Source organism: Mytilus trossulus, chromosome 6 (genome assembly GCF_036588685.1).
Source record: "Mytilus trossulus isolate FHL-02 chromosome 6, PNRI_Mtr1.1.1.hap1, whole genome shotgun sequence".
NCBI lineage: Eukaryota > Metazoa > Mollusca > Bivalvia > Mytilida > Mytilidae > Mytilus > Mytilus trossulus.
The window spans coordinates 70788242-70814725 of NC_086378.1; the positions used below are offsets into that span (position 1 = coordinate 70788242).

At 31.7% G+C, this 26484-nt stretch overlaps 2 protein-coding genes across 7 annotated transcripts in view; one reads left to right on the plus strand and one right to left on the minus strand.

The window, feature by feature from the left end:
- The first annotated feature begins 480 nt into the window (after positions 1-480).
- LOC134721777 (protein arginine N-methyltransferase 7-like) lies at positions 481-13540 on the plus strand. Its single transcript, XM_063584986.1, has 14 exons — positions 481-753; positions 2504-2540; positions 3879-4028; positions 4720-4828; positions 5611-5723; positions 6312-6544; positions 7994-8177; positions 8332-8462; positions 9039-9168; positions 10382-10465; positions 11372-11509; positions 11911-12147; positions 12573-12736; positions 13249-13540. Exons 1-14 carry the CDS (start codon positions 593-595, stop codon positions 13523-13525), a joined length of 2148 nt encoding a protein of 715 aa, XP_063441056.1. The 5' UTR covers positions 481-592; the 3' UTR covers positions 13526-13540.
- A 4772-nt stretch (positions 13541-18312) lies between these two features.
- Positions 18313-26484, minus strand: part of LOC134721779 (breast cancer anti-estrogen resistance protein 1-like) — a 48635-nt gene continuing 40463 nt past the window's right edge. For 5 of the 6 annotated variants that reach the window (XM_063584988.1, XM_063584990.1, XM_063584987.1 and 2 more), the window contains one exon: positions 18313-20981. In XM_063584988.1, the coding sequence (XP_063441058.1) occupies positions 18471-20981 (2511 nt within the window). In that variant the 3' untranslated portion in view covers positions 18313-18470. Of the gene's footprint in view, positions 20982-25696; positions 25719-26484 lie in introns of those variants that run through there. The other variant, XM_063584993.1, reaches the window with a different exon arrangement.

Genomic DNA, 26484 nt, shown 5'->3' on the forward strand with positions numbered 1-26484 from the left:
TTATGCCGCGTTACTGTCTCAGGCATTGACAAAAATTCCCGTTATTCTGATAGGTTCTTCCAACATGTAGCTGTTAACTGTAGACAAAGGTATGTTTAGAGCTTGAAATACTGCATTACTGCATTGTCTAATGAAGAAGAATCATGTTCCTTTGGGCTTTTTACTCATCACTCAGGGGTTGCTGTCTCATTATGATATATCCAAAATAAACGGAGGATAGTTGTAAAAATTAATGGTTTAAGCACTTATTTAGCACAGAGACTACTAAAACTGTGTTGAATCGAGAATTTGTTTATGTAGTTTTCTATCGTTAGGTTTGTTCTGTGACTATTTTAAACTTGAGGTGTCCGGCCCAGCTAGGGTCAAGTGTTGCAGATCCCAAAATAGCGATCATCTATTCAGGGGCAAAAAATGATTATATATATTGTTTAATTATTTTTCTTCTTCTTCAGATATGATTTTGGCAACAAACATATAATAGCTAGTTATATATGTCAAGTGTTGAACAAATCTATTTTTTTAACAGCCCGCTCTCTGGGACGTACTCCGGGTTTTAGATAGTTCAATATGTCAGCCCCCATTTCTCCCCCACATGAAGTTGTTTACCTTTTCATTTTCTCGTTTAATATGTTATTATAGATTTGAATCACATTCAAACATGAGCAGTTTTGTCTCCAGTATCAATCATATTAGCGGGAAGTCATCCTGGGTGATGCAAGATGAAAACTATGACTATCATCAAGAAATAGCAAGGTATGATAAATTATTTTTTGTACAGATCACAGACGTACAGTACGTGCTTTTACAATGACATGTTCGTAATTGAGCATGATGAAAGCACCACTAGATTTAAAAAATATGTATCGTGTTTGATAAAGATAAACAAGTGTCTTTATAGTTTATTACCAAAATACTAAAAGCCCCCCTTTTTATCCGTATAACAGAACAGGTGGATGATATTTCAATTGAAGTGTAATTCACACTTTGATATATAGTAATAAAAGGTGATCATCAAAGCATGGTATTGTAAATGAAAAAAGATGCTCAACTGTAATATTTTTTAAATAAATATTCAGGGTGAAAAACTGCATTACTCATGTACAATATTCCTTTATTGGTGTATCTCATTATATGTCAAATTATCAGATTTTGGTTTTAAACATTTCTTTCGCTTTTTGTTGAGCCTGCAACTTTTGTTGCAGAAAGCTTAACATAGGGATAGTGATCCGGCGGCTACGGCGGCGGCAGCGTTAGCTAACTTCTTAAAAGCTTTATATTTAAGAAGGTGGAAGACCTGGATGCTTCATACTTTATATATAGATGCCTCATGTCATGAAGTTTCCATCAGTCACAGGTCCAATGTCCTTGACCTCATTTTCATGATTCAGTGACCACTTGAAAAACAAGTTCAGATTTTTTGTAATGTTGAATTCTCTCTTATTATAAGTAATAGGATAACTATATTTGGTATGTGCGTACCTTGCAAGGTCCTCATGCCCGTCAGACAGTTTTCACTTGACCTCGACCTCATTTCATGGCTCAGTGAACAAGGTTAAGTTTTGGTGGTCAAGTCCATATCTCAGATACTGTAAGCAAAAGGGCTAGTATATTCGGTGTATGGAAGGACTGTAAGGTGTACATGTCCAACTGGCAGGTGTCATCTGACCTTGACCTCATTTTCATGGTTCAGTGGTTATAGTTAAGTTTTTGTGTTTTGGTCTGTTGTTCTCATACTTTATGCAATAGGTCTACTATATTTGTTGTATGGAATGATTGTAAGGTGCACATGTCTAGCAGGCAGATGTCATCTGACCTTGACCTCATTTTCATGATTCAACGGTCAAAGTTAAGTTTTTGAGTTTTGGTCTCTTTTATCTAATACTATAAGCCATAGATCAACTATATTTGGTGTATAGAAATATTTTATGATCTATTTGTCAGTGGTGCAGGTTTTATTTGACCTTGACCTCATTTTCACGGTTCATTGATCAGTGTTAAGTTTTTGTGTTTTAGTCTATTTTTCTTAAACTATAAGTAATAGGTCAACTATAATTGTTGTATAGACGCATTGTTAGCTGTATATAGATATAGGAAGATGTGGTGTGAGTGCCAATGAGACAACTCTCCATCCAAATAACAATTTAAAAAGTAAACCATTATAGGTTAAAGTACGGCCTTCATCACACGGAGCCTTGGCTCACACCGAACAACAAGCTATAAAGGGCCCCAAAATTACTAGTGTAAAACCATTCAAACAGGAAAACCAACAGTCTGCCTGGTATGGTTCATATGACCTTGACCTCATTCTTATGGTTCATTGGTCTTTATTTAGTTATCTTGGTTAATGTTAAGTTTATGTGACAGTTGTAATAATAGTCCTAAGTATAAAGCTTTAATAAAGCTTTATACTTAGGACTATCAACATAATATCAATGCTTAGTAAAGAAGGCGAGACATTTCAGCGTGTGCACTCTTGTGTTTCTATGTTCTTTTACTTTTACAGGTCAGCATATGCAGATATGTTACATGATACAGAACGGGTAAGTGTCACCTCATACTTATTATCTACTCAACATCTTCAAGGACATATCTACTAGACATTTACCTCTTTGTTGATTGATTGATTGTTGGTTGCTTACCGTCTAGTGGCAAATATTTCATGCATATTCAGGACGAGAACAAGTTCACAATAAATACCATAAGTAGGTTGAAACAATAGAGGCTATCTGGGATGATGGTTGGGGAAATTTGGATTGCCACTGGAAAAAGTTTGTGTGATATCTACTCGACATTTACTGGTACCTATACATGGCCAAGGGAAATCTAGATATTTACCTGTGGTATGATTGCCAATGAGACAACTCTCTGCAAGAGACCAAATGACACAGAAATTAACAATATTGCCTTCAACAATTAGCAAAGCACATATAACATAGTCAGCTATAAAAGGCCCTGAAATAATAAATGTAAAACAATTTAAACATCAGAGCCTATTTATGTACAAAAAAATGAATGAAAAACTAAAATATAACACATCAACAAATGACAACCACTAAATTACAGGCTCCTGACTTGAATATTATTCCAGGTAGATTAACAGGTATGATGCAGAAGTTTTGGTTCCTTAAAGAAAAATGACAAATTCCTTACTCATCTTTTCTATTATCAAATTATTTAGAGACCAATATTATCTTGAAAAATACATGTAGTTGATCTCAAGTGAGACACATTTAAAACCTATAAGATTTACTAGTTTGAAATAGTGTAGTGAAGGACAAGGTACGATAAGGCCTGTTTTTGGCCCCCTTATTTTCTCATTTTTCAAATCCTGTTTTGGAAAGCTACTTTTTATGTTAAAACATTCCCTGATGTTTGAAGTTTGTTTGGATGAACTTCAAAACCACTAATTTTTTGCAACTGGGAGAGGTGAGGGGGGTTAACTTTCTGTTATTATTCAAATATTGTAATTATTATTCATTTTGCAGGTGATTTTAAAATAAATTGTCATTTTAGTGTCTGCGCCAACGTGACCCAGTAATTTTTTTATTCCAGTGTCATGAGAAATGTCTAAATCGCAATAATTTTTTCAGGGTCACGTAGGCATGCTTTTGAATTTTAAGAAACAATGGCAAAAAATCGTTATTTTGCCTTCTTTTTGTGTTATTGATGCCCTTTTACCCCCTAAACTCACCAATTTTCTGAAATTTAGGGTTTTGAAGTTCATACAGCAAATGTACAGATAAACTTCAAACCTACGGGAATATTTTAACGTGATAAGTAGGTTTCCAAAGCATAATTATGAAAATGAGAAAATAGGAGGGCAAAATATGGGCCTTATCATACATGTACCTTGTCCTTTGGACATATCTTATTTTCAGAACAAAAAATATTTCTTAGCTTTGGGAAAGGCTATTCAGTTGAAACGTGATAAAGGTGAAAAAGTGCATGTCCTTGACATTGGTACTGGTACTGGACTGTTGTCAATGATGGCAGCTTCCTTAGGAGCAGATACAGTCACAGCTTGTGAGGTAATGCTTATTTTAATGCACCATGGTTTGGAACATTCATTTTGATTGGATAACGTCATCAATGTTCATGGCATCAATTTACAATTTATGACAAATTTTAAATATTTGATTGGACATTGTTTTCTGACAGTTTCATTAGAATGGAGATAACAATATTATGTTTTTGAGGTTCAGAAATACTCATTTACTAATGTGTCTCCAGTAAACTTAATTATCAACCTTCACATCATCAATTGATGACATCAGAGCTTAAAGTACAATACAGTTAGTTTCTTAGTAGATTTCAGAAAGTGGAGAGGACAGAACTGGGTTGTAACTCTTGGTTAGCAACTGTTGAAAGGACACATGATATAAAGAAAAGAGCATTTTAAACATGCAAAATAAAAGACTGAATTAAAGAATATTACAGTTATACAAAATATCTATCTACAAATGTCAAAGACCTTTAAAGTGCTAAAAAATGCATGGATTTGAATAAAAATTATACATCAAATGATTTGTTAATAATTTCAAAGTATTGAAGAAGAAAAACTGGTTGATTACATCATTTAGCATATTATACCTTATTATATATTAATTGAAAATAAACAGAACTGATATGTGAAACAGTCAGATCAGTAGTTAACATCCATAATGGATGTTTATATTTATATATTATTCACATATTCATTTTATCTTCTGTTATTTTCAGGCATTTAAACCTATGGCTGATTGTGCTAGGAAAATAATACAACAAAATGGTTATGGAAACAAAATCAAATTGATACCAAAACGTTCCACAGGTGTTTCAGTTGGCCCAGGTAGAAACTTTACTCTATGTGTACAGATTCACATTCATAGCTTGGTGATCCTCCCTTGTCTGGTATTATCAATATTTATGTCAGAAGTTCAAAAACCAAATGAAAGAGTTGCTTTTTTAAGAGTTCCTATTGAAGTTGAAGTTTTTCTCACCTATGACTAAAATCACAGAATACAAATCACAGGAATTACTGTTTAGTGACAAAAACTATTTGTATAAAGCTTTTATGTTTCTGAAGGTATATGATTGAATGCTGAATACCTTGCATGTAGATGCCTTGAATACTACCCGGTAAGACAGTTTCTGTCACCCATTGTCCATTGTCCTTTACCTCATTTTCATGATTCGTCAACTGCTTAAAAAAGTGTTTTGTGAAATACTCGCATATCATGGGATATAGGATTACTATATTTGGTATATGGGATCCTTTCATGGTATACATGTCTTTCAGACAGTGCTCACTAGGGGTTACTATTAGTGATAGGGCTACTATATTTCTTGAAATGAGTATTAAAGGTGTACATGTTCAACTGGCAGGTTTTATGTGACCTTGATCTGATTTTCATGGTTCATTTGACAATGTAACAGTTTTAAAGTACTTTTTTTTTTACATTAAAAAAAAAATAGGTGGTAAATAGTAATTATAATACCACAAAGTAATACCAGCTGACACAAAACTTGTCAAATTTCTGTTAAACTATGCAAGCGTTAATAAAACCCAATTGATGCACCTTATTGGAACATAAGAAATCACCAGTACATCAATATGAAACAATTTTTTAGATGGAGACATGTCACAACGTGCTAACATCTTGGTTACAGAAGTGTTTGATACAGAACTGATTGGAGAAGGTGCCTACGGAACATATACTCATGCTCACAAAGAATTGTTAGAGGTAATGTCTGGTTATATTGGTTTTAGTAATGCTGTGCAGATTGCTAAAAAGATAAATATCCCATTTATTCTTGCATTAATTTCAATATGCTAAATATGGGTGTAGCATGAACTCTTATTGATCATTGGTATGATATGTAATGGGATTCAACTAAAATGGTTAGTAACACCACGAGGGTTACTGTAATGTACATAACCAGTTTTTGATTTATGACCAAAAATGATTTTGACCTTGATTTCATGGCTCACTGAATATGGAAGAATTGATTAATTGTTTGTTACTTAACATCTGATGTACACTGAACATGGACATAGGATATTGCGAGCAGGACATATTGTACTATGTACATATATTCCTGTTAAATTATGATAGAATGTACGGTTGATACAAAATCTACATGCAAATTTAACTTGCCGGGTAATCTTAAAAATTTCAAAAATTACTGAATGATATAAAGAGTTCCTCAAAAGTGAATGCTTCAAGCAAAAGATGGAAATTGACCAAAAAAAATCACCTAAGAGGACTAAACTGTTGCATAGATGAGTTTCTGCTTCATTACCAAATTACATATTTTGCAAAATATTTCAGGAAAATTGTATAGTAGTTCCATCATCATCCAACATGTATGTACAAGTTGTCTCATCAGAGTTCATTAGTCGATGGAAAGACATACAGCCAATCAAAATACAAGGTTGTGATGATGTCAGACCCCCTTCAGATATCACCAGTTGTAGTGGAGCTATTGCATTACATGACTTACAACTTCAGGAGCTTCCAAGAGATAAATTTACTTGTCTCTCTGAGCCTTTGAAAGTATTTAGGTAGGCAAAATGTCACATTTTTTTGTGTTCGTTTATTTTGTTTTTATGAACTTCACAATATATAAATAATGATATGGTAAGTTAAACATTGTCAGAACTCCCAACCAGAGACAAATATAAGTATTCAAATGACCATTATTAGGAACCTGATGTTAATATTTTTGTTTATTGATATGGTTCATAAGTGTTTCTAATTTCTTGTTTTAAGCTCACCGTTCTGAAAGGAAGTGTGAGCTTTAGCCATCACTTGGCGTCTGTCATCGTCGTCGTCTGTCTGGTGTAAACTATTTCGAACATCTTCTCCTCTGAAACTACATAACCAATTCCAACCAAACTTAAGCTAAATGATCCTTAGGGTATCTAGAATAAAGTTTGTGTTTAATTTTCTGTTTCTTCAAAAAACATGACTGCCATGACTAAAAATAAAACATAGAGGTAAAATGCAGTTTTTGGCTTATATCTCAAAAACCAAATCGGTTAGAGCAAATCTGAAATGGGGTTTATGTGTTCATAAACTAACGTTCTATCAGATGAATTTTTGATCAATTTTGAGATGAATCTAATAACCCATTGTTGGTTTGCTGCCACTAAATTGTTTTCTTCTAAGGTAATTTTAAGGAAAATTTGCAGTTTTTGTTTATTTTCTTGAATAGTATTAATGATAAAGATAAGCTGCAAACAACAAATAGGTTCAGCAAAGAAATAAGTTCATATGACCAAAATTGTCAATTGTCCCCTTAAAGAGTTATTGCCCTTTAAGGACAATTTTACACAATTTGTTTATCATGTTTTCTAACTTTAAAAAATGTTCTCCTCTAAAACTACTGAACCAATTCCAACCAAATTTGAGCTGAATGATCCTTAGGGTATCTTTACTAAAGTCTGTTGTTATTTTTTGTTTCTTAAAAAAACATGGCTGCCAAAGCTAAAAATAGAACATAGGGGTAAAATGCAGTTATTGGCTTATATCTCAAAACCCAAAGCAAAGAAGTATGAAAAAAACTGCATTTTCAAACACTTATTAATATACATTAAACAAACAAAAAAACAAAGTAAGATGAAATTGGACACTTTAAACTCGTATACGAAAGATAAATGCCAAAAAATCAAGGTGAGCAATTCAGACTCTTGAGAACCTCTTGTTTATATAGATTATACCATTGGTTTCCCTGTTTGAATGGTTGTACATTTATTATTTTTTAGGCCCTTTATAGCTTGCTGTAGGGTGTGAGCTAAGGATCCCTGTTAAAGACTGTACTTTGACATATAATGATTTACTTTTACAAATTGTGACTTGGATGGAGAGTTGTCTCATTGGCACTCATTCCACATTTTCTTATTTTTAAGTATTGCACTGCAAGTAATAACAATATATGGTACCAAATTTTGTTCAGTAGTGATTAAAAGAAGTGTGAATGCATTACCAAGTGACTTTTATTATACTTCCAGATTTGACTTCAGTGGCAAAATACCTCTAGTTAGTGACAGACAGTCGGAAGTCTCTTTTGAAGCTTTATCTGATGGTCAGGTGGATGGCTTTTTGATGTGGTGGGATTTACAGATGGACACAAATGGGGAAATTGACCTCAGTTGTGCACCTGACTGGGGTCATCCTAATCCTAAGGAATTACAGGTAAAGTTGACAATGAAACAATAACCTACTGACATGTTTTGCTATGAAAGATGGTTAACTGTTTTATGCTTTAAATCTTTGGAGGGAATTAAAAATGAAAAAGAAACAAAATGGTGATAACAGCATTTAAAATTATGTCTATATATATTTACAGTGGAGAGATCACTGGATGCAGGCAGTGTATTATCCCAGTAACATTTTGCCTGTACATAAAGGTGATAAGGTGAAGGTCATCAGTAACCATAGTGAATACAATTTATGGTTTGATGTAGCAAAAGAAAACAGGTAAGATTTGTCAACTTTTGCTTGTTTTATTTCATATGCAAACTCTTTTTAGATTTAATATTTGTTGGTATATTCAAGATCATTCATTGATTGTTACGCATGAATTAAATATTTGAATATTCATTATAAGCTTTAAAGCATTAAATGGGTATGTATGTAAGTTGATTTAGCATGCTATCAACAATGCATGGCCATAATGAAGGTCATTTGGTTTTGATACCTTTTTACTTTGAACTATTCATTTGAGGTACTGTGGATTTATTTTTATTTGTGGGATACCAACTTTCATGGATATCTTGAGTACAAGTGAAACCATGAATTAAAGTGTTCATTGAAATACTTAAATAAGCTTGTATGCAGACATTGGCAAAAATCAAAAAATCAAATATCCATTAAAGTTTTTCTCAATCCACTAAAATTGGTTCTTTTGTGTAAGAAAAGATAACGAAAGAATAATGTGGACTTGTTATTAAATTATTTTGATATAAAGCCATATACCATTCTCATTTGTTATGAAAACTATAAGTATAAATGTATTTTATTTTTATGTCATATTTGAATATTTTTTCTTTTCAGTAATGGAAATAGTATGATCAGTAGTGGACTAGATTGTTTGTGTGGTATACATACAGCCACTAGTAGAACTAGATTTGGAATGATAAATGACCCAGTTAGAAAACAAATAATTATTGATGCAATGAGAAAGGTACACATAACAGTCTTTAAGTCATTATATAAAACCTTAATCTTTCAAAGCTGAATTATTATGCATGTAACACATTAACTAAATACAATCCAATTTGATTCAAACTGCAAACATATTAATTTATGAAGATATAATAAAAAAGAAACACAAGACAATTAACTTTAATATGAAACATATGTTTCTAATTTATATGTAGGTATGTATCATTATAAAAAAAATAGATCAGAGAATTATATTTGTAAATGATCAAATGTATAAATAAAAGACTTTCAGAAAAAAAACCACCAACAATAAATTATTAAATTATTGGCGTTATCTCCCCTTGTAAAAAAATCTTTGTTTATTTTGATAAATCAAAATATTTTTGTATTTATATAAAAGTGAATACAAATTTAGTAATGATTGTCATCATTCATGTCCTTTGAATGAAAGTCCCCAAAAATCATTTATATGTTTGTTTTAAGATATGTTAATTAAGTAAAAAGATATAAGATGTGGTATGAGTAGCAATGAGCCAACTCTTCATCCAAGTCACAATTTGTAAAAAGTAAACCACAATAGGTCAGAGTACAGTCTTCAACACAGAGTGTAGGCTTACTCAAAACAGCAAGCTATAAAGGGCCCACAAATTACTAGTATAAAACCATTCACACAGGAATACCAAAGGTTTAATCTATAAAAAAAACTGAGAAACACTTATGAACTACTCCAACAAACTACAACCGAATGGCAACAGATTTCTGACTTAGGACAAGGGAAAACAAAAAAATAATTACTGTTTAACAGCAATTGAAGAAGACTAAAAACTACTTATAAGCTTGCATTAAAATAAATTAGGTAAAAAAATGACACTTTTGTTTGTAGGATTAGTAATCCAAGAAATTAGATATAGAAAAATATTCATTAAGTGACAAAACAACACATACATTCATAATGTTGTCCAGTCATGAGTGGAATAATTTTCAATATTTTTATTCTTTGATTAGTTATTCTTTTTGTTACATTGACAGTAAGATGGAAATAAAGGTCAAAATGTAAGGAACTATATCATTTCTATGCTTATTAAACATGTATGATGCTACATCATCAACAAGCTACATCTGTTGTTGTATGAAGTCACAAGCTATCATTTTTTCCAGATTTCATTTCCCTTTTAAATCACATTATTTTACTGAAACCAATCATATAATAAGTGGGGTTTTTTTCATTATAGAATATTAAAGATGATACAGTATGTCTATGTATAAGTGATGGAAGTCTTCTACCACTGATAGCCACGCGACTTGGTGCCAAAAAGGTAATACACAAGCACATCATTGAAAAAGAAAAGTCTACTCTAATTATACATCACAATATACTCCATCCCAAAAAATAAATAAGTTCTGGTTGATAGTTCTCTAGTTATAATCCTGTTCATTATCAAATTAATCTGTAAATAGCAGGTGTTAGGAGGTACACTAGTGAAAGAGGAAAGAACTGCCTTGTTTATAAATATTCAGATTTAAGCAACAGCTTTACCAATGGTAACATTAAATTTGTGGAAAATGACCTTGTTTGCCCTCTCACAGGTAAAACTCTTGCCAGATTTATATAAAACTTATAATCATCTCACTTTTGTGGTCAAATTTGCGCCAAAAACTTGTGTAGAAAAAAAGTGTTTATTAACATTACATTAAAATTTCTGGACCTATGGTCGGTCTAGCTATGAAAATATAGACAGTCAAACAAAATATAGCCCGTAAACATATAAACCAAATCTTAATGATCCTCTAAACCAACTTTGAAGGCAAATTTAGTGCTCAACTGTCTAAAATTGAATTTTATTGCACAATAACTTTCATACAGTAAAAATCCATAGGGGCCAAAATGCGAAATCAAACTCCAAACTGTGTATTACTATCTCATATGTTGGGGATCCCTAAGTTAATCTCCAAGCGGATTTTAGAGGAGGGGTGCAGACAAACTCTAATTCTAAAATGGCAGAAGTAGAAGAGAACCAATAAGTCTCCAAACTTTATTAGATTCCTACAATATTATTAAAAATGAAACAACACCTAATTTATTTTGTTTCATACTTTTGTAATCATCTGTCACTGAATGTTTAAAAATTAGAAAAATAAAACAACATCGTCTTTAAAAAAGTCATTTTGTTGTGATTTTATTTAAATGTGTATCTTATAAAGCTAGCTGAATTTCATTTCAGGTTTATACTGTAGAATCTAATCCATTGTGTAAAAGAATTGTTGACAAATTCTTAGAAGAAAACAATCTGAGTGGAAAGATCAAGGTGATAGAGAAACATCCAGAGGATGTTACCATTGATGATTTGGATGGAAACAAGGTGAAGTAATATTCTAGTTACAAATAATAAGTACTCTAGTTACATTATTGAATATGAAATGTTTGCTTAGTTTATATGTTTAAGTCTGTGATTTGGTCAAATCAAGGGTAATCACAAATGGAAGGTCAATGGTATTCTAAATGGGGTTGTATTAGCATTGGCCAATTTCATTTCAATATGCCTTGGAAAAAGTACAGATTTACGTTTGTTAAATGTTTTAAGGGTCATACACTGATTTCGTTCCATATAAATAAGACAGTTTTTTGTTGCTTTTTCTTGAAACTTAAGTTGCATATAAAACATTGCAAGTCAACAAATGAGTTCATCTGTAATCTTATAAATGATACTCAAAAGACCTGAAATAAACTTAAAATATAATGTATACTGTTGTAATATTTCAGGTTGACTTAGTTGTAGGAGAACCATATTTTCAAACATCAATGTTGCCATGGCATCATATACAGTTCTGGCATTCTGTGAAATGTTTAGCCACCGTTTTACATCCCGAGACAAAAGTTTTACCATGTAGAATGACTATACATGCTGTAGCTGTAGACTTTATAGATCTGTGGAAGATAAAAGCTTCTATTGGAAACTGTGAAGGCTTTGATTTGGATATTTTTGACAAATTAATTGAGGTAACAGATATGATACTGTAACTGCTTGGCTCAATGACACAGTTAGAATCATTTAATTTTCTTTGTCTAAAAAAATAGTCCCTAGTGTGGGAGTTGTATTTTTTTACACACCTTCCAAATTCATTAATTTTCATTAAATACATAACATATTATTAGAAGAGGGATGAAATTACATGTTAAAATATTGGGTGATGAATTTTAGATAAATTATTAATTTGGTCCATTAATTTATTAATTTTGGAAAAAAATAGTATGTCTAACGCTGTCACACTGAATTATAGACCCCTTTAACATAGAAATCACATCTTCAGGAAAAAGATAAAGAAAGTAACTGTTATCTGCCCTCTTCCTCTAGTTGTTGTCACTTTGGCATACAGTATCTCCATTTCCATTCTCAATTTAAATGCAATGGTGGTTTTTTTCAGGCATCGTCTGATATAGCAGATGAGATAGTAGAACCACAGCCATTATGGGAATATCCTTGTCAAGCCAGAAGTGATATACAGAAAGTCTATACATTTGATTATACAGATTTTATAACCAAAAAAACATTACCTTGTATAACCAACACAGAACTGAACATTAACAGGTAAGTTAAGAAAATACTACCTATCAAATATATAGATACTGTTTATCTCACAATTGGTTAAAGGACACACAATTTAAATTTGAATGTTTTCATCTTTTGTTCTAATTAATCCATGATTTTGTGAAGCCTACAAATTTTGTCACAAAAGCAAGACATAGCAAGTTACATTCTGTCCTCAGCAGTGGTGGCCACAAATATTCACTCTTTGGTTAATGTTTTTGAAATTTTAATAACTTTCTTAAACTATTCTGGATTTGTATCAAACTTGGACAGAGCATTTGTTTATGAGCATATGCTAGTTTCAAGAAATATATTTCGCATTATGTCCTTTTTGATCCTAGCTTTTGTCCAAGTTTGGTACAAATCTAGAATAGTTAACCACAGAGTGAATATAATATTAACCGGCAGAAAAACTCCATTTACAAGTAAAATACAGATAAAGAGGATGGATTTTTTTGTATCACAAATTTTCTGATAACTAAATATATGTTTCATTTTTAAATATTTTGTAGCCATGGTAATTGTAATGGAGTTGTGTTATGGGCTGATTTTGATTTTGGAGATGGGAATGTTATAACTACAGGACCAAGGGAAATAACTGTGATCAACCAGAAAATAGAATGGGATTATTATTCTAGACAAGGTGTACACTTACTGAAGAAACCAGTACATATTTCTGCAGAGGATTTGAAGCTTAGCAAACAATGTGTTATTAAGATTGAAACAAAATTTGAACCTTTTAAAAGTGATGATTTTGCATTTGCATTTTCTACAGAATTGTGTCAATAAAATAACAAAGTAATTTTATAAACATGTATTATTCTCTTCACTGCAGGAGCTTGAAGATGCCAAAATTCAACAAAAAAGACTGCTAGACAACCCCCAAACATATATCACTTTATTTTGTCCAGTTCCTGTTGTTGATTACTTCCAGTCATGTCTCAGTCTTATAACAGCTGAATAGAAGTGCCAGGTCAGCTCTTGATTATCAGTCTGGAATACTTTCTAATTAGCTGGAGTGTTACTATATCAATGAAAAACATTTCAACAATATATAAGGTTTACTTTTTGGTAGATTTGATGTCTGAGTCTGCATTCAATTAATTGCCTTTTAAATATCTGTTTGTATGTCCAAAGAGTGCTACCACTGTTTATTTGTGATTTTGTAGATAGACTTACCAAGCTGCTCTGACTATCACTCATCACCTACTTCTTATTGTATCTATCAGCTTGGTGTACAACTGATTGACCTGGCATAGAATATATCTGTTTTAAAGTTAGTAGCAGTTACCAACAACACACTAAATTTGTGTTGGTTTTACAGGCCATATGGACCAAAGGCTGAGATTTCTAAATATTTTAATTAAAAATGTTACAGTTGTTGTGAGCATTGGAATATTGCATGGTTCTAGTTTCTATGGTCTTCGGTATCACAATTTACATTAGACTGGTGCTGGAATATGTACATGTAGTTTGGCTACCATTTTGCACATGCAATACAGAAAAGTCAGGTGCTACATTTTAAAACACTCAGAAGTTGATTTGTTTTCTATAATGAGATGGAAATACATTTGGACTTCCAGTATTTACTGACATCTTTGAAAAAATTGTCAATCTTTCCATTCAAGCTACAAAGCTCTCTTTGATTACATGTATAATTTAGGTTCTTATCACCTTTATTTTCTTACAGTTGAGTTGATGTTATGAAGATGTGCATTGTTATGTTCACAACAAATGCTTTCAATTTTTTCAGAAAGGGTCACATTCTTTATACATGATATAACTTTTTTCGCCATTCAACAAATAATTATGAGTTCTATCTTGTTTCCTCATAAGTATGGTTTATGTCAGGATTGATGCCAGCTTATTAAAATATTTTGAGCAAATTTTAATGATCCATCGAATTTGCTGATTTTCAGGTGCAGTTTTGAGATGTTACAGTTTATTATGAATTATAACTTTGTCCCATCTGGTATGTTAAAAGATGCACAAGTTTGATAATATGTGTACTGATAGGATCAAACCTTGAAAATCATCTGTGAGAATAAATGTGTTGAAAAAATATATCCACATGTTAATGTGTTGCCATAACTAATAAATAGATATAAGAAGATGTGGTATGAGTGCCAATGAGACAACTCTCTCATCCAAGTCATAGTTTGTAAAAGTAAACCATTATAGATCAATGTACTGTCATCAACACACAGCCTACAGCAAGCTATAAAGATTCTAATGGTTTGATTTCAGATGCATGTATGAACGATCCTAGAGTAGTGTCATCATTTCAATAATTGATAGTATCAAGGCTTTTTGCAACACATATAATATCAGAGGTGCATTCTGTTTTCAGTCTTGGTTTCCATCCATAGTCCATGCATCTTGAAACTGGTTATAGTTTAGGTTTAGGTAATATTAAAGTTTGAAAAGTTAATATATATATCTCAATCTCTATACATCCCAAGGGTGGATGGTAAAGAAATATGGTCAACTTGTATAAACCCTTGCCAAAGTTGGACGTTCATTTGACTGTATTAGGTTTGCAGTTAAGTCTGGTAAGAAAAGAGACATATTTTATCCAAAACCTCCAGTAAAACATGCCACGTTCTCTGCAAGTTGTAGAACTCTTCTAACAACTATTTGTGGGATCAGAAGGCAGCCTGTTGTAATGCTAAAATTTCTGCTTTGAAAAGTCCCACTTTGGAGAACCTATGTATTGTATAATAGTATTTTTTCTTGTCCTGTATATGCATGACATAATTGCCACGAACTGTTAAGCAAGCAACATTCAAAACAATCAATCAGTCTATTAAATATGATCCCACTAACATGTTTAACCTCGCCACATTCTATATGTATGTGCCTGTCCCAAGTCTGGAGCCTGTAATTCAGTTGTTGTTGTTTGTTGCTTTGTTACATATTTGTTTTTTTCATTTTTTTGTACATTAATTAGGCTGGTAGTTCTCATGTTTTCTTGTTTAACATTTGTGATTTCAGGGCCTTTTATAACAGGTTATGCAGTATGTGCTTTGCTCATTGTTAAAGGTTGAATAGTGACCTATAGTTAATTTCTGTGTCAAGTGGTCTCATTGGCAATCATACCACATCTTCTTTTTTATATTGTTATTGGTATTAAAGGGGTAATATAAAAAGAATATAGAAAATATATAGAGAAAAATAAACACAATGCACAATTATAAATATTTAATAGTTATGTATATGCAATTTATACTTGTCCTAGACAAACATGATAAACAAATGTATCAAGGCACTAAATGGTCATTCATAATCATTCAACAACATTTGGTGTACTCTTTCTTATCTCTTCACAGGAAAAGTTAACAAAGTAATATCAAAAGCTCAAGAAGTAAAGGAAAATGTTTCAAATTCATAGGAAAGTACCAAGACATATAATGATCACAAGCAGTAGTTAAATTTGTTGAATTTCATCTGACATTACTGGTTTTGATTGTTGACAACATATACCTGTCAATAAATATTATTTTGGTTTATAAATTTGTTGCATAACATTATTGGTTTGTCAAATGGCATCTATTTAATAATGGTACTGGTAATAACAACAGGTTGAGGAAGTGAGATTTATAAATGGTTACAATATATACTTTCTTGAGTAGTCAACAGAACCTCGGAGTACAGAGTTTAATATGATTGTTTGTTAAAATAGACTATTTCCAGGTTTGTGGTAGATGATTTAATTCCATTGGATGTTGGATGTAAAAAAATACTCTTACTTGTCTGATTCCAGGGGCAAGCATTTGGTGAGCAGATTTGAAAAAAACAACCTTTGTGCATCAATGTCTAAATATCAATAAATTTGTTAAACAGTGGCATAATGACATACATTATGAGATAACAAGTCATTGGTGGGTGGTGGGTCCAGGGGTTGGAACCCCTTTTTTTGGACGATCAATGCATTTGAATGGATCCACCCCTGCAAGTAGATTAAATTCTTGTAAAGATGTAAAATTAGTGACTTAAAAGTTTTACGAACTACCACAAATATGGAGGATGCCTATTATTTTGTTAATTTACTTGCATAGTATTATCTGTACTGTATAAAATGTATTAATGTTTCAAAAGGATAAAGTTTTACTTTATGTTGAAGTTAATCAAGAAATTATGATTGACTTATCTCCAGAATGAGAGCAAAACTTTCATCATTTTAAAAGACCCACAGACAGAGGATGAGTTACATTTCTTTCTTTGATTTTTTATTATATTTAGAAAATAATTGATACAAGACCATCATTCCTGCTTTAAAAGCAACCTGCCAACTAATTTTGAAGCTATTATTAAGGAAGTTTAACCTTACATGTTTCAGGTGTACATTTTGTCAGAAATAGCTCTAATTTGGGGTAAATTTGAAACTTTAAAAAATTGTGTGAATCAAACGATTTTTATGCTTTCAACAAAAAAACTAATACTGACTATCATTAAAATGATTTATCAAAATTATCAAAATTTTCAATTGAAAAAAAAGCTAAGAACATATTAAAAGAAAAATAAATGTCATGATGATAGTAGATCTTTGTTTTAAATCTAGAATATACCTTTGAAGTAATGCATCAGAGCAGATCTTGTATAAACACAACATTAAGTAAGCCAATACCAATATCTATCCATTCTTAGGCCATTTCAATTTGAATATGGATAAGGGGAGACAATCAACAAATTTCTTGGCTGATGTAAACATTTCTGATCAGAAAGCTTCTTTTTACAAACTTTATAAGTTAATTCATATGAAATCTTGTTGCAGACCTGCTGCATAGATTAAGAAATGGCCTAAGAAAGAAAGGAAGAAAAAATATCAGCTAGAACTAATATAGCAATAATCATAAATAAATTATTATAATTTTTACATTCTTTTTTCTATTTTACAAAAAATTTCAAAATAACTTTCTTCCCAACAAAACAATATATCATCTGTGATGGATAAGTTCATTTAATTTATGTCATCTAGGAAGAAAATTATTTTGATTTAATCTAATTGAATACATGCAAGTTATGTAATCATTGTAGTTGATTATACATGTACTACCCTAAATCATTTCATTGAAAAAATTGTCATAAATAAATATCAATTAAAATAGCACTTTCTGATGCAAATTACTACAATCTGTATGAATTTTAAATTTACAAATTATAATATAAATGAGATCATTTCTGAATAACATACCTTTACTGAATAAATGTACTTCTCTGACCAACCCAAGTGGTCATTATAATGAGCATTAATATGAAATGCTTTATGTTATTTGAAGAGTGAATAACAAATTAAAACTGATATGTTACTAAAAATTATCAGAAGTTGAAATCATATCAAAAATGTTTCAATACTCTCTTTACAAAATGTTTTTTTTAAGGTTGAACTAAATTTTGAATGGCCATAAAAACTATAATGTAAATTTTTACAAAACTATTGTAAGTACCAGTACTTTTACTTTTATCAACTATTTGTTTAAAAGATGAATCATACAGACTATCAGACAGCATATAACTCAATTAAAATGAATAGATTCCAAAAAGTTCAAAATTAAATGGTCCAAAAAGGGAAAATAGAAAATATGTATATTTATTCACAAATGTTTTTTTTCTTCAAATTATTGTTGTGTTATATTGATTATTTCTAACACAATCTTAAAAATAAAAGGAATACTGATACTTAATAACATTTCTAAGACATTTACGTAAGCTTTGTATCAAGATATAAAGAGCACTACAAAGCAGCAGCCTGTCCTATCACAAGTTTTAGTTCATAAGCTGCATGAGAAACATCGACAACTCTATCCACCATTTCCTGCACAGCAGGAATAGATGGGTATTGTAATGCTGCAGTTTTAGTTGTAGATACTGTCAATTTGAGAATATCACATAAATGATTTGCACAATGCATTATCTTATTTCTAACTTCAATATTCATCAAGTTTCTGTGTAGTGTGTCCCCAATATATACAAGTTTATGAGCGGAAACGACAACAAATTTACTGTTTGATATAAATACTTTTGGTCCATGTCCACATTCGATACAAGAGAAGAATGCATCAACAGCATTGGTCAGTAAAGTTGAATGAGTATCTAACTGACTTGAATAATAACACACCACTTGTTTATCATTTGGATCTAGTTTGATTGTCGATGGTAGGGAATTTGGCGACGTTAGTTTGAAATTTCTGTCAACTGGTGTTTTCACAAATAATGGTTCAGGAGCACTGATTTTGTTGGATAATATATCATCCATGCTATTTGATTTTTTCATGAATTGTTTTGATGGAGAATTTTCTCGCATTGGTGAGCTTGTACGACTTCCAATTTTAGGGGGTGTTAATTCTCTCATTGGGGATGTTTCTTTCACAGGTTTATCATCCAGATCAGGATGAAGGTTTTGTTGCTCCAATTTTGATTTATCTATTTTTGTCTTAGAAACATCAGAACCTTCAGGCGAATCCAAGTGCACATAATCATATTCTTCGATAATGTCATTCTCATCTTTAACTTTATCTTGTGCTTTATAAGTATCCATAGACATTTGTTTGAATTCTTCAGATAACCTTCTTAAATCTCCAGAATCCCGTTTAAATTCAACAGAAGCAGTCTTTGAATCAAAACTCATTGACTTTTTGTCTGTTGGTGTTGGTGGCAGGGGTCTTGGTGGTGCAGGCAGGGGTCGACCTTGAACATTAGTTATACTTGGTTTAGGCAAAACGGTTGGTTTTTGAGCCACTGGTGGCTTTGGTGGTGTTGAAAAACTATGATTTGAGTCCTGAGCTCTTTTGAACAGTAATGTAGAGTTGCCATGAATGAGAGAAACCATCTTTTTAACATCAGTTGTGAGATCTTTAGAAATTGATGCAATTTTGCCTAAATCATCATCTATTGAAGCATCATTTGACACAAGACTAGATAACTGCCAATTGGTCAATTCTAGATTCTTTAAACATGACTTGATTTGGGTCAGATTTTGTAACAATGGACATAATTGTTTTGTCAGTTTATTAATGAGTTTCTTTTCTGGCAGTTTAGCAGAGTTTGCTAATGTACCTTGGGCAAATTCCAGAAATTCATCCAAAGTTGCCTTTACTTTAGTACATGCTGATTTGATATTGTACAAATTAGGTTCTAGAACATCTTTCCTTCGCCAACTACTGCTTATAAAGCTACACAATTTTGTTGTAGCCTTTTGCACATCTTGTTGCAGTTTAACCATCAAATCCATGGCTGCATCAAGATCATAAGGCAATTCATCATAAATTGGAATGTCAGAATTTCTAGAATCCAAACTACAAATTGACAACCTGTAACCTTCATCTGTACTTTCAGATGAATCTGATTTGGAGGAAAACATGGAGTCCCTTGTCACTTGTGGTGGAATATCATAAACACCACCACATCTCTCTCCCCTTGTAAGAGTTCTGTCCCCAGATTTTTCTCTTCTCCTAGATTTACCATCAAGCTCATCAGAAAGAAAGTTCTTTTCATTTTTACGCACAAGTGTATTACTTTTTGGTACATCATATATATCATCAATATCATGTTCAATGACAGAGGATTGATCAGCAATATCATACGCATTTTCGGCTTGCTTTCCAGGACTGATAAAAGAGTCGCTGTGAGATTTAGGGATGTCATAATCTGCTTTTGGTACATCATAATCCTCCATAGAATCAGTACCAGATTTCTGTTTTTGTGGAGAATCATACATGTCTAATCCTGAATCAGCTGATGGTTGTTTATGATGATTAAAAGGCAAAGCTTGCAGTCTTGACGGAGGTACATCATAAAAGTCATGTGGTGAAATATCCATGCTTGAACGAGCCGAATCAGTCATACTTCCCTGATTGGATCCTTGATTTCTACCACTACTTTTGTTTGAAGCACTACTGGATGAAAATGATTCATTGGATAAATGAGAAAGGTGGGATAAGTTTGACATAAGGCTGGAACGATTCGATAGTGATGTTGGAACATCATAGAATTCTGTTGGAAACAAACTCTGTGGTGTCATTTGATTATTTTCTTGATTGTGCTGGAAGTTTTTCTGTTGTGGGGGAGTGTCATAATCCAATTGTTCAAAACTATTTTGGCTGTTAAGTTTTGGTGGTGTGTCATAGTTCTCCTGACCTTCTATTGGTTGGCGACGTGTTTGAGGCACATCATAATCCTGTGTTGGCATTTCGGGAGATTCAAAGATAAATTGTTGTTGGTTTCCTATCTTCGTTGGTGTTCCAACCTGAAAACAAAAGGGAAAGGATTAATACATTGCATGAACAGTAATTCTTAAAGATTTAAAATAATATTGTCAAGACTTTCAACATTAATGGCAAGCTTTACTCTGTTCCTCAAACACATGGCTCAGAATACTAACCTGAATATTTGTGTTGAAGAAATTTAAAATAACTTTGTGTTAGATGAATATTCTCAGTATGAAAAAAAATATGGTAATTTACAAGTTCTGAAATAAAAAGTCTAATTGTCAATAACTTCATTCATCTAGCAGAAGATTTATAACTTTTATCAATTGTACATGTTATAAAATTTTAATATAAAACCATGATATTTTGTAACATTTCAAATTGCCAAATCTTATTTTCTATTGCATAACTATATTTCATATAATGCATAACATCCTCATAAAACTGCCTTAATATCTCCTTGGCTGACTGTCAATATCAACAATCACAGTTTTTCTAATTATAGATAAGACAAACATATTAAACTTTCTTCAGACAAAATATACACAATGGAATGTTTGTCAGTAATGTTATCATTAATTATAATTACAAAATTTCACACTAAGTTATTATCAATCAAGGTAAGATAACGAATTAAGCATGGATATAATGATAATTTTTGGCAGTTTTGGCACCTATCTACTTTCATTTTTTGATTGCATAAATTCTTTCTGCTCTGTTGGGTGTCGAAAATAACCACAAGTTATGCATCTGATAGTATTTATGGGTAATATTTATTAGTCATCAGAATTCTTAAACATGTAAACATGTCTGAGTTTGAAAAACCTAATTGAATCAAACAACAAAAACCTGGAATCAGTGTCAAAAATCTGCCAAATCACAGAATTGTTCCTGAGTTATCTCCCTTATATCTCTGACAATAAATAACCTGTTTACAGGTCTGGCAGTTTTACAGATATCATGTGATCAAGAAAATAACAAATAAACAAATTAATCAATCAATGTAATCAACAGCTTCCAAAAAAACAACCTGTTTATTGTAAACAATAAACAAATATAAATACCTGTCCAAAACAATTATGAATAAGCAGACTTAGACTACCAAAGTGCATTATAGAAAGAACAAACCAGTACTTTTGTATAACCTTGTAAAAAGTACAATTCTATAAAAGGATATTTGTTCGCCAAAAGTTTATTTCTATGATTCATACCTGTATATGAAATCAATTAAAGAGTGTTTTTGTATAATTAAATTTGCTAAATTTTGTACTTTTAAATTACACAATTTTAATTTGTATTGGACTTTTAAAAATTGACCCCTCCTACCCTATGAGATGGTAAATATATGTCTCATATAACTATAAAATTGAAGAACTAGACATGTAATAATTTTGAATACAGAATACAGAATTTTATAATACATCATTCTTTACTAAGTTCAAATCAATTCATAAACATAATACAATCCATCAAAATCTCTCCCCAAAGTTACATTAAGCTTTTATAAGCCTTCAGAATCTGTATAAAGAGATGTAGTATAAATATTGTCCTTTCTAACATTATGTATTTACCTTGTAAGGATGTATAAAGAAGTGTACATTTTGTAAGTAAATTACCAACAATGGACAGGGTGTTTTACTTGTGTAGACATTTACAACTTTTTTTCTGTCTGTGAGAAAAGTATAGAAAAACAAACAACTGCACTTATATCATTAAAAGAAATAAACCATGCATAAATTTGACATTTATCTGCACTGAACAAAACCACTTGAGAAAAAGAAGCCAAGAATTTTATCTCTATTTAAAATCTTTAATGAGTCCTTTGTTTCCTTTAAAACAATGGAGATCAGTCATTGCATATTTGTCAAGCGACAAACCATGTAAATGTGGCGAACATCCTGTGAACAACCCCAAGCACCTCTTTAACCCAGATTTTATTCAAATCCTCGACACCTGAAAATATTGTATTGAGAAGTTTGGTCTAGTCTTCCATGTTTTTGGCACTTGGTATATGTTTACCTTGTATATAACTAGTAGTGTCTACCACACCTTATTAGGAGATTTCTAAAAGTTCTCAAATATTAGGATATCAAAATGTAAACTTCATACAAACAGAAGTTTATAACACACCTAAACACTTTCTGGTTCAATGAGAACTCCCAACAACAGAAAATTTGGCCAGATATCTAACTAGTTTCTTTCTTTACGACTCTATATCTATACATACCATCAAATCTTGTATAGAAATATATTAAGATTATTATAGTTTAACAATGGATAAGAGTTCAGTGAAAATATGTATTTTTTCAAAGCAAAAGGAGAATATTTCAATGAGTATAAAGCCACAAGTTTCAAAATATATTCTGATGGAGAGCATGAACATTATTAGGATATAGTATACAAAAGGAGATGTGGCTTAATCACTTTGATTATGAGAAAACTATCCACCAGTTTAAATGAGGAACATAAAAAAATTATAGGTCACTGTATGTCCTTAAAACAATGAGGAAAACCCATATCCTTTAGTCAGCTATAAAAGTCCTGACATGTAAAATCGATGTACCAGGATATGCTGGAGTGCAACGCATCATTTTCTTCAACTCAGTTTTGCTCTTTTAATTATAGTGAAACCTACACTTCTAATAGTCTGCTCTTGTCATTTAAACTTCCAAGTTCTACCTTCAAATTAGTTTTAAAAGGTTACTATTTAGCATATTAAAGGTCAATAAATTGAAGAAAACTTGCTTTTGGTTATAAAATAAGTGCATTGTCATTATGATCCTGACACCAAAAGACATCACTTCAAATTGTCTGTCACATTATTAAATCAATAACTACTAGTTATTCCATCATCAAACAATAACCTATGTAAATCTCTGCATAGAACTTGTTATACTCCTTAAGGCAGTACAATATCACGTTTTCTCATCGAACTATTGGGTATATAATTAACCCTCCATGTTAGAAACACTTGACAAAATTTGACAGCGATAAATTACAATTACTTCACCAAAAGTCATTAAATACTTCTCCAATTTTTCAAATTAAATGCAGAATTGTGCAGACTGAAATAATCCTCTTTGTTTGTAAAGTGCAGTAATTTGTTTAATTTCCTCTTTGAAGTTATAAAAATATCTGGTTCCTTGTGAGACGAGGAATTATTGACTTGTTGTCTGAATCCAACCATCTGTCAGTTTGTATTTTGTTCTAACTGTTCATTCCATGTAGCAGGAAAGACAATGATACGAGACACACGCTGAAACCAGCATGAAGACAGGCAGAAGCAGCCAAAATATGATAGAAAGACAACGGAAAAGTTATTAGAACATAAGGATACAAAAGAAAAGGCCAGGACGTAAGCTTGCAAGACCTGAGCAGAGAAAAAAAATGCCTTTTTGTAAAGAAAAAGAACATGCATGACCACATTGAAAGACTTCACTCAGATTGACAATAAATGCAATTTCTGTTGGTTTTTTTGTACTCTAGTATAACTACAATATTTTCTTCCGACTCTTGATATTTTTAAACCTCGATCTGAGATAGTGATTCTTTAGGTACAAAAAGTATCCTGTAATCTTAATCACTGTGATTCATTTGGACTGCTGACAAAAATGTGACAAGCAAATATGTAATCAGGTCACACCAACTAATTAATATTTTACTTATTAATGAATTATATAATAAAGTGCACAATTATTTCAACAGCATGTCATCATGATCATATGTTTCTTATGAATAATTGACCTTTTATGATTAATTAAAACTAAAATAAGTAATACTTAAATATAGGTTTCTTAACATGATTCTTTTATTTTAAATAAATCATTCCCACCCAGGTAGGCAAATCTTTAAAGGTCATACAGTTTGTGTTAAAATCTGCAACCTATCTGATTATTATTTGCTCAAAGTCAAGTTGTTCCCCAATAGAGTTGATATAAAATTATTATCCAATCCTACTTTTGCAACAAATGTAACACTTAACAGACATTTATTTTTTTCTCCGTCTCATGTTTTTCTTTGCCTTATATGTTAAATTTGTCCTTATTAAATGTTTTACCTTCCAATCAATCATTTAACTATTCACATATGGTCTTTAACAATGAGCAAAAGCCATACTGAATAGTCAGTTATAAAGAGCTATAATATTTTAGGGTAGTTTAAGTCATACAGTTTCTCTCTTTGATCCATTTTTTTAACTCTCCTGATGAACCTTTTCTGAACCAGTCTTTGAATTCTACTCCATAAACACCCCTCTCCATAGGCGGATCCAGGGGGGGGGGCCTGGGAGGCTGCCCCCCCCCCTTTTGCGGGAAAAATTTGGTTGATTATATAGGGAATCATTGAAGCATGACTGGAGCGGGCCCCCTCTTAGGTCAGTCAGAGGGCCCCCCTTAGGGAAAGTTCTGGATCCGCCACTGCTCTCCATCCTCTTATCATTTGTATAACCCATTATACATTTAAACTGACTCTTGACTCTGGAAATCAGTATTTTACTTCAACAAAATTACATCATACAAAAATATATATTTCTGCAGCAGCACCTGCATGAACTGTCAGATGAAGTTTCAGAATTAATTCCAACCCATTACCAGCCAGAGAACACTTAATGAGATTGTTGCATAACAAATCAATTTTAAAGCTCAAATAGTTTTTTCTTTGATAAATTTCAGGAAGCTCCCGCTGTTTTGAGTGATATAGTTATTTGTAGTCAGACAAAAATAAAGTTTTGATAATTCTGATATGAATCTCCTACCTGCTTTATCTATAATATCTCAATATCAGAACAACGTTTGCCAGGAGTGAGATTGTGTCGAATGCCAGTGGATATATAATTCGTAACTTTTCATAATCAATAACAATGGACAGAATACATTTATTATTTCATGGTTATGAATACAAATGAGTTGATTTTCAAATTTGATTTGAATACTAAATTTTGATAATGTCATTGGAATACTGTGACCTTTACAGAATTGAATAAATGTTAAATACACGGTGTACATAGCATATAAAGGTCACTGAACACTGATGGATTTATTGTCGTTTTAAAAGTTTGCACTATGTCCACAATAGAATTTAAACTTAGTAAAGTTTGTTCAAAATGTATTTATAGCTCAGATATATAACTTGATCGTCTTATTCTAGACATCACAGTCACAAACAGGATTGAAATATGGCTAAATAGTTGTCTCTCCTGGAAATACCTTACTTTCACATTATTTTTCTCTGACCAATGACTACAGGAGTAACTGAATTTATTAACATCCTCAAATTTTCATAAATTAAAATATTGATTGATTAACAGCTGCTTAACTTCTATGCTCAGTTTTGTGAATTACCAAATATCCTTGTTTTCAAAATTCCAATAGGAAACATACTAGTTAAGGGAAAATTAAAGAACTGAAGAAGGCTAATGGCCGAAACGTATGGAAAAATTGGTTTATTTAAACAATAATTATCAAATAGATCCTCAAAAGAGGGAATCTGTATCTCATTAATTTGGAGGCTGGTATTGTTACCTCACATGATAATTATTAACAA

Excerpts from the sequence above, each read along its gene's own strand:
- LOC134721777 (XM_063584986.1), top strand. The coding sequence starts at position 593 with ATGAAGTTGTTTACCTTTTCATTTTCTCGTTTAATATGTTATTATAGA. Across the intron at positions 6,545-7,993 it reads GAGCCTTTGAAAGTATTTAG|ATTTGACTTCAGTGGCAAAA; the intron begins GTAGGCAAAATG and ends TTATACTTCCAG. Across the intron at positions 8,463-9,038 it reads GATGTAGCAAAAGAAAACAG|TAATGGAAATAGTATGATCA; the intron begins GTAAGATTTGTC and ends TTTTCTTTTCAG.